General features: G+C 39.1%; 1 protein-coding gene across 2 annotated transcripts; it reads right to left on the bottom strand.

Moving 5' to 3' along the window:
• Positions 1-240: 240 nt before the first annotated feature.
• Positions 241-6,452, bottom strand: cep126 (centrosomal protein 126). Of its 2 annotated transcripts, none has more exons than XM_077722209.1 (8): positions 6,364-6,452; positions 5,762-5,871; positions 4,736-4,972; positions 4,495-4,669; positions 3,195-4,296; positions 2,673-2,788; positions 2,323-2,389; positions 241-2,251 (listed from the first exon to the last, which is right to left on the bottom strand). In XM_077722209.1, exons 2-8 carry the CDS (start codon positions 5,860-5,862, stop codon positions 2,031-2,033), a joined length of 2,019 nt encoding a protein of 672 aa, XP_077578335.1. In that variant the 5' UTR covers positions 5,863-5,871; positions 6,364-6,452; the 3' UTR covers positions 241-2,030. The 2 variants fall into 2 exon arrangements, with proteins under 2 accessions (XP_077578335.1, XP_077578336.1); XM_077722210.1 differs by lacking the exon at positions 6,364-6,452 and adding an exon at positions 5,940-6,031.
• Between the last annotated feature and the right edge of the window lie 1,022 nt (positions 6,453-7,474).

Raw genomic sequence — 7,474 nt, 5'->3', positions numbered from 1 at the left:
TAAATTTAACATGTGAATTGTCCACCATTTTTACCGGAAAATAGTTTTTGTGATCATGTCAATTGTATTGCACTATGTTGAAGTCAGTTGAGGAGCTTCACTTAGACGTGAAGGCGCTTTGCCACCATCTAGAGGCATTTAAAGTCATTACATGTTTTGAGACTTGCATTACTTGCAGCTTTTTAGCATTTTGAAAGAAATAAAGTTGATGAAAATGACTGGTTATATTGTAAAAAGCCATTCAAAATGTAATAGATGATATATTTATTAAATACAGATTTTTTTTTAACCATTTTCAAGTGGATTGGGAAGATTGACATCCAATCATGTGACTCTTTTCATCCTTCTGATGTCGACTTTGAGTAAACAGTACAGAATGAGTTATAACAATCGGCAAATCATTCACACAAGGGATATTTTTTTGCTGTTTTTGTAGATGGATTTAATGTTGTCACCAGTTTGGCGCAACAAATAAAGCATACTCTAGCACTTTTAATCTCCAGCGAGATAGATTTCCCTTTCTTTACGATCTTATTCCTCCAAAACAACTCAAATGGAGTGTGAGAAAAACATGAGATTGAAGGCACAAGCAGTAACTTGTAAGCAAGTGGAGACATCTTCCCCTATTTTGTGTCTTAGGTGTTGTCTCGGCTTTGGGTTTTAAATGTCACGAACGCTCACCAACTTCTGTCAGCAATCCGGACGAAGCACAGAACAAAATGTGCTTTCCGGTGCTGAATAATCACTTTCTCCAAAGTGCAATTTCCATTTTTTTGATTGTATTCACCACAGAAAAACACACTAGAAGTGTCTTTTGTACATATTGTAATAGTGTCATCAATATGGAGGCGCCATTGACACTTTTAGGTGGGCTTCCTCTTTGGGGTACAAGTCTAAACAGGCCGACAAAAGGGCAAAACCAGACATGTTGGAGGTGGAGCAACATAAGCCCCCATAAGTGGCTGGGAAAGGTCGAACCCCCACCTTTCCTGTGCACACCCATTTCGGGATCACAATTGATCACAAATGTCTACACAATTAGTCAGTGTGGTCCTGTTATTCATACATGTTCAGCTTTAAATCCAATTCAGAATAAAAAAAAAGATTTCTCTTAATGGTAATCCAAAAAATATATAAGTACTCACCAAAAGCACAGTAGTCACCTTGTCACAACTCTACTGGGAGGGAAAAAATAGAAAATAATTACACTTGCATATACTTGATAAATTCATTATTGTTATTATAACCTGTACATTTTAGTGTGATTATTTGGTTGCTACTTTGGTTGGTACTTCTATTACAGTCAATGGCAATTAATTTGTTTTAAACTGCATTAAACTGTACACAAGTCTACCCAAGGCCAAAAGACAATACATAAATGAATTAAAATGTTACATTAGGAATGTGGTTGACTTGTTTCCTTAGTTTGAGTGTTTTAAGTGCAAATTTCAGTTATTATGTCCAATAGAATGAGTAAAAAGCTGTCAAGTGGGAGAGTTTAAATTAAGAATAATGCTTTTAAGATCATATTTTGTGGTATATTTGAGATTTTAGTTTAGCATATGAAAGCAAGATTATCAGAGGTAGCTAGTGTCAGAGGTCATAATGCTATATAGGCTAAATTTACACCGATAGGTTGAAGTAAGCTGTTTTTTTTTAGTTAAAACAGGATTAATATTAACATATTGGCTGCCATTGATTGTGATAGCCGTCCAAAATAGGTGAACGTCAATGATAGCTAATGAGTTAATGTACGTTTTTAAAAAAAAGAAGTCCACTTGCAGTGTAAATCTAGACAAAAGATGGAAAAAATAACTTCCAATGAGTGATGGCCAAAGTGTTATTTAAGATAAATCCAGATTTTTTTAAATTCTGCTTATGTTTTCGCAGCTGGTTCTTAATTTTTCCTCCATAAGGCACACTTGGTTTCACAGTAAGCGGAAGCTGTTTCACCTGGAAGCAAAGGAAGCTAGGTAAAGCAGTCCATCTTGCTTAGGGGTTGATTAACGCTTTGGGCCTATAGTGGCGGTTCAATGCGAACCGCCTTTGCGGTGAAGCTTGCAATTAAGACGGTCCAAAGACTGAAAGATTTTCTGCTCCTCAACGGAGATGGTTGTAGACGCCGGGGGTCGGCGCTGGTATTGGTGTTGATGGGGTTGAGACGACGTCCTGTGAGGTTTGACAAGCCGGTCGTCCAATGGACTGTGACCGTATGTATCGCTTAGACGGCGTTGGCTGACAGATTTAACACCTGAAATGAGGGGGGGAAATCATTGTGTCAGCCACTTATCAGTTTGGATTTAGAGTTTTTTTTATACAGACCTTTGTTGGGGTGATTGGTGCCTTTAGGAGACGATCCTACTGGATTACCCGCCTTGACACATGTAATCTGGAATGGAAATTTGGATGTTAAACTGGAGAATTTAAATTTGCCGCCATTGATGTGTCACCATTTTTTTGTTAAGAATCCTGCTTGCCCCCTTGTGGTATATTTTGGAGATATACTTTTAAGAAAACTGGTTTTGATACAGTCCAAAGAGTTGATTTACAAAAATGAATGGGTTTTATGATGGTGTTAATCTTTTATATTGTTCCCCTATTCAGTTTAATGGGGATTTCTGAATGGGAAAAGACCACAAAAATGAAGGATTAAACTGCATGTTTGTACCCACCTTCAATATTTCAGGGTTCCGTTTGTTGTTAGAAGGTCGTCGGTTCTGATCCGTGTCAGATTTTTTCCCTGTGCGACCACTGGTAGGAGGCTGAGAGCGAGGAGTGCCAGCTTTAACTAGAAAAAGGAAAAAGGGAAAATGTAACATAAAAATCAAAATATCTCTATTTTTTATATGTATTTTTTTTCAGTGTTTTTTTAAGTAGACAAACAGAAGCTTCCAATTGAAACGTCTACTCATTTGGTTCTGTTTAAAACTAAACAAATCATTCAATTACTGTATTTTCACGACTATAAGGCGCACTTAAAAGTCTTACATTTTCTCCAAAATAGACAGGGTGCCTTATAATCCAGTATGCTGTATATAGAGAATTTTTTTTAATGTGACATTCATTGAGGGTGCACTTTATAGTCGTGAAAATACGATAAATATTAATTAAAATTACAATTTACATCCATTTTGGAATGGGCCACTTTTGGATCAATTTGAATGAACCTAACTTTTTTCAAATGTCAAGTGTACCTAATGAAGCGTCCACCCGTTGTCCACCAATACCTATGAAGGCATTGCTGACATCCCTGCAAAGTTGATAGATCTCCTCATCCGTAGGGGTGCGGTCTAAAACCTTTTCCAATTGCGTACACCCTTTCGGTCTGCCACCATCCCCCGGAGTCGCCGATTGGCTGAAAGCCGGCGAGCCTTTCCAGCTGCCCCTAGTTGAGGGCCGTACTAACGATGGCATCGACCGGGCGTGCACGAGTCCACCGTCCCCTGTCATAAGACGTTGCGTGTCCTTATGTGGGACGTCTTCAGGAGTTGGAGGAATAAGTTGGTGGTTTATACGAGGCCGGTCCCCGATGTGGGAGCTTCTTATGGGTGCCCCAGTCTTCTGCAACTCGCCACGAACTCTGGCCACGGGAATCGGCGATTGGGAGACGGCGTTGGTGGAAACAAGACACGGTCCGACTCTTGCTGGGTAGTCCCCACGTACGTCTTGGGATACCCGACTGCTAAGATCTGTCGAGGACCAGGATCGGATGTCCCCAGCTTCGCCTGATTCCTCGTCCAGCCAGCGTAGTTTCTTAGACGCGCTCTTGAAGTCTGCAGATTTGGTTCTGGATTTGGCTAATTCGATGCTATCGCGCACAAGGAACTGCATAGGTTTGACGGCGTTGTTGGTAAAATGCAGGGATTCTGACGACGATTCACTCGGGAGACTTTTAAGGATGCCTTTCATGAATTGGACTTTGGAGGGTGCCGGCGACGAGGAGTTTGACTCTCCAGATTCTTGAAGTCGAGGGATCTGGGGGCTTGCGGTGTTGACGCGTTTTCCCGCGGGGACATCTGCTGATAACTTGTTGAGGTTGTTTAGGGAAGAGCAGATGTCCTTTTGAGCGGGTAGGTTGTAGTTGAGGTCTGCGGGTAACTTGTGTATGTACGGTTTCACCGCAACAAAGGTCGGAATGGGCGCTGATGATACAGGACTTGGATTGTTGGCGCATTTTAGCTCCTGGAAGGGTTTTTCCAAATAGTGTAAGGTAGGATTTTGTGTGGGTTCTTCGTTCTCAAGACTGTCTTGACTGCAGAGGCTGTCGGACTTTGAGCAACAGGACACGTTGTCCTCCTGGAAAAGACAGAATTGATTTAGTGTCCTGTGATGTGTTGTCACCACTGTATTGTTTATTTGCAGCAAAAACACACACGTAAAACAGGTTTTAAATTCAAGCGAGATTTGCGCAATGATAAATCACAGAATCAATTATTTTAACACCCTTATAATACTAATTTTGACATTACTCTATTCTTGGTGACCAGTACGAACCTGTCCACTCAGATCCTGAGGCTTCTCCTGCCTTTTCGTAAGCTCCTGCCACCTTTTGACAACAGGGCTATTCTCCCTTCGTCCCAAAAACGCTGGCAACCCAACCGGTGGTTGGCTAGCTGGTGATTCTGACAATACAACTGTCAGATTGGAAGCTGGGTTTCCGCCTGTTGAGCTGAAGACAAAGCAAATAACGAATTAGCTCCAAAGGTACATCGGCAAGTTAGTTAGTTGGTGTTACCTGTTATTGGTAGATGCTATCTTTGGGCCTCGGATTTGATTGAGCGCATCTTCCAAATTTGGATTGTCTTTGACTATGGTCAGCCTCTCGCAATGGGCAGGCCTCTGAGACGGGTGCACGAAAGCCCTCTGGAAGTGTTCAGTGACATCTTGGATCTTCTTACGGCGCTGTTGGAGCACTTCTTCGCGCCGACGTTGCTCCTGAAGAACCCATAGTTTCTGTTTCTCTCGCAGATCTCTGCAATGGACGCAGACCAGAAAGAATGCACATTATCGTGTGGTTAGACTAGATTCAATCCCGATTCTCGTTTTGAATTCTATGATTGCATTTTTTTTGTATTTTACTTTGGAATAAGCCATCAAAATTTACATAAAAAATATATTTATATGAATTGACTTCTGAAACTTCATCCACCACTAAAGTAACCATATTTTTGGTTTGTTTGAACAACAATGGCCTTCATAACAAGTCTTTACTTTTAGGTTATACCCGATTTAGATAAATACAGTTTATTCTGAATATTAAAAAAAACACTTAGTAACAAACATTTTTAAATGGAAGGTCAAAACATATCAACTACCACAGGGCCAAAAGATTAAGACAAATATTTATTCAGATTATAAATGTGCATCATAACTTAAGTACAACAATACTCACATATAAAACTTGCTTTTGTTTTGACATTTTAAAGAATTAAATCCCAATTAAAATTAATTGGACATCTGGCACTGAAACATGAACTTATTTAAAGGCGTACAATGAAAAATGAAAAAAATAATGAACTTTAGAATGTTATTGCTGGTTAGATCTTAATTTCATTAAATTACTGTTTATTAACATTTGAAAAACAATCCAAGAATGACCAATAATAATTACCTGCAATAGCCACTTATTAAAATACACAAATCCCAACAACAAAATAGCAATCCTTAAAAATTCACTGCCATTGACAGCATAGGACGCCCAATTCATTCATAAATCTGATGATCAGACATTATATTTTTTAAATATTCCAAGATGTCATACCTGCGTCTGCGGTTGGTTTCCTGCACACATTTGCGAGCTCGTTCTCTATTCACCTTTTGCTCTTTAACAAGAGCTTCTCTCTCCTGCTGAAGGCTCGACATTACTCATCTCTGTTTAGGGACAACAAGCACACGTATTTGAGCCATTAAGGAAGAGGAGGAGGAATAATCTTACTAACTTGCTCAACTCGACAGAACATCCCATCAGGCAGTATCACTACACTAGCTTTGTAATAGTTAAGATGACGTCGTTTTATTTCTTTTAAAGAAAATAAAACTGCAGCGGAGTTGGTTTTCCCTGCGTACCAGCATCCTTGCTGTAGAGCCTTGACGTTTATTATGTCATCGTGATGTAGAAATGTAGATCATCGAGTTGGTATTGGTTATATATGTCAAGTAAAAAGTAAATATACATATGATAAAAGGAAACTGTGTTCAGGATTAGCAAATTTAGCGATTTTAGTTCAGAACGATCGGGGTGAATTGTATTAAAAAATACGGCCCAAAATTGATGACATGACATCGAGGAAACATCGATTGTTTTGAATGGATCTTTTCGTTGTAGTATTCTATTAATTTAGTTGGAAAGATTCAAACACTTACCTGTTTGTATGTTTTTAGTGGAGCCATAATTCAACGAGTCAGACAAGACGCACTTCCTTGGTGACGGTTGCTGTGTGGATACTACAACTGTCCAGTAGAGAACGACAAATTGAAAGATATTACCTTGAAGTTGTGTCAACGTCATTTTGAAATAGAATTTTATGTATTTAGCTATTTCACTGCTAATAACATTGATCCACATCAGATCCATTGGCTGAGATTGTGTACCATTTGTCTGTCATTGACAGTGATAGACATCCAATTTGTTTGGGAATGTCCATTTGCGGTCATATTTTCTGGAATTGTGATACAAATGCTCAAACTGTGCATGACCTTAGAATGTTTCAAAACTATTCTAAGTATCATGTTCAAGTAAAATACAAAACTAACTTTAATTAAATTTAAAAAACTTGGGTCTACTATGGAATTGTATTTTTTTATGTGGGTTATTATGATAATAACCTGCATGGTGTTATTTACTGGGGAAAAAAGCGCTTATGAACTTGTTGGCTGCCAATAATGGCAATAAATGTCAGAATGTGATCTTAAAGAAACACCAACTGCAAAGGGCACATCCCAAGTATGACCTCACACAAAATTGCATGTGGTAACCACAACGTCTTGGTCAGTTCAGCACTCCCTCAGTGGAAAGCAAGAGACTGAAGGATGCCAATAAAGACAAAACCTAGTATTTTTTATTTATTGACTGACTTTCCTGTGATGGAAAATTCAATGGAGAATTGAAGAACATATTTTCAGGTGAGTGAAAAACCAAAGTAGGATGATTTTATTTTTCTATTGTCAATCAAAAGCTAGTGTCTTTGTTGGTCAGTTTTAGCTAATTTTGTGTGATTTGAGTGCAATATCAATTGGGTATGAGCTAATCCTTCGCAGCAATGTTTGCAATAGAATGAAAGGACGCTGATGCAAAAAATAACACTTTTATCCTACATTCACAAAGTAGGCCACATAAAAAGAACCCTCCATCCACCCCCACCACCACCTGATAGCACTGTGGTTATGACGCAGGAGATAGGGCCAAGGCCTTTAGTGCCCAGTACATCAACATCAAACCCAATTGGCATCACTCAGAAATCAAACAAAAAAACTT

The sequence above is a fragment of the Stigmatopora nigra genome, chromosome 8 (assembly GCF_051989575.1).
Source record: "Stigmatopora nigra isolate UIUO_SnigA chromosome 8, RoL_Snig_1.1, whole genome shotgun sequence".
NCBI lineage: Eukaryota > Metazoa > Chordata > Actinopteri > Syngnathiformes > Syngnathidae > Stigmatopora > Stigmatopora nigra.
This window is presented reverse-complemented; position numbering and strand designations above follow the sequence as displayed.

Bases quoted from the DNA above. Each gene is read 5' to 3' on its own strand.
- cep126 (XM_077722209.1), bottom strand. From the start codon at position 5,862: ATGTCGAGCCTTCAGCAGGAGAGAGAAGCTCTTGTTAAAGAGCAAAAG. The intron at 4,973-5,761 runs GTATGACATCTT...CGTCCATTGCAG, and splicing joins GAAACCAACCGCAGACGCAG to AGATCTGCGAGAGAAACAGA. The intron at 4,670-4,735 runs GTAACACCAACT...CTTTGTCTTCAG, and splicing joins ATAGCATCTACCAATAACAG to CTCAACAGGCGGAAACCCAG.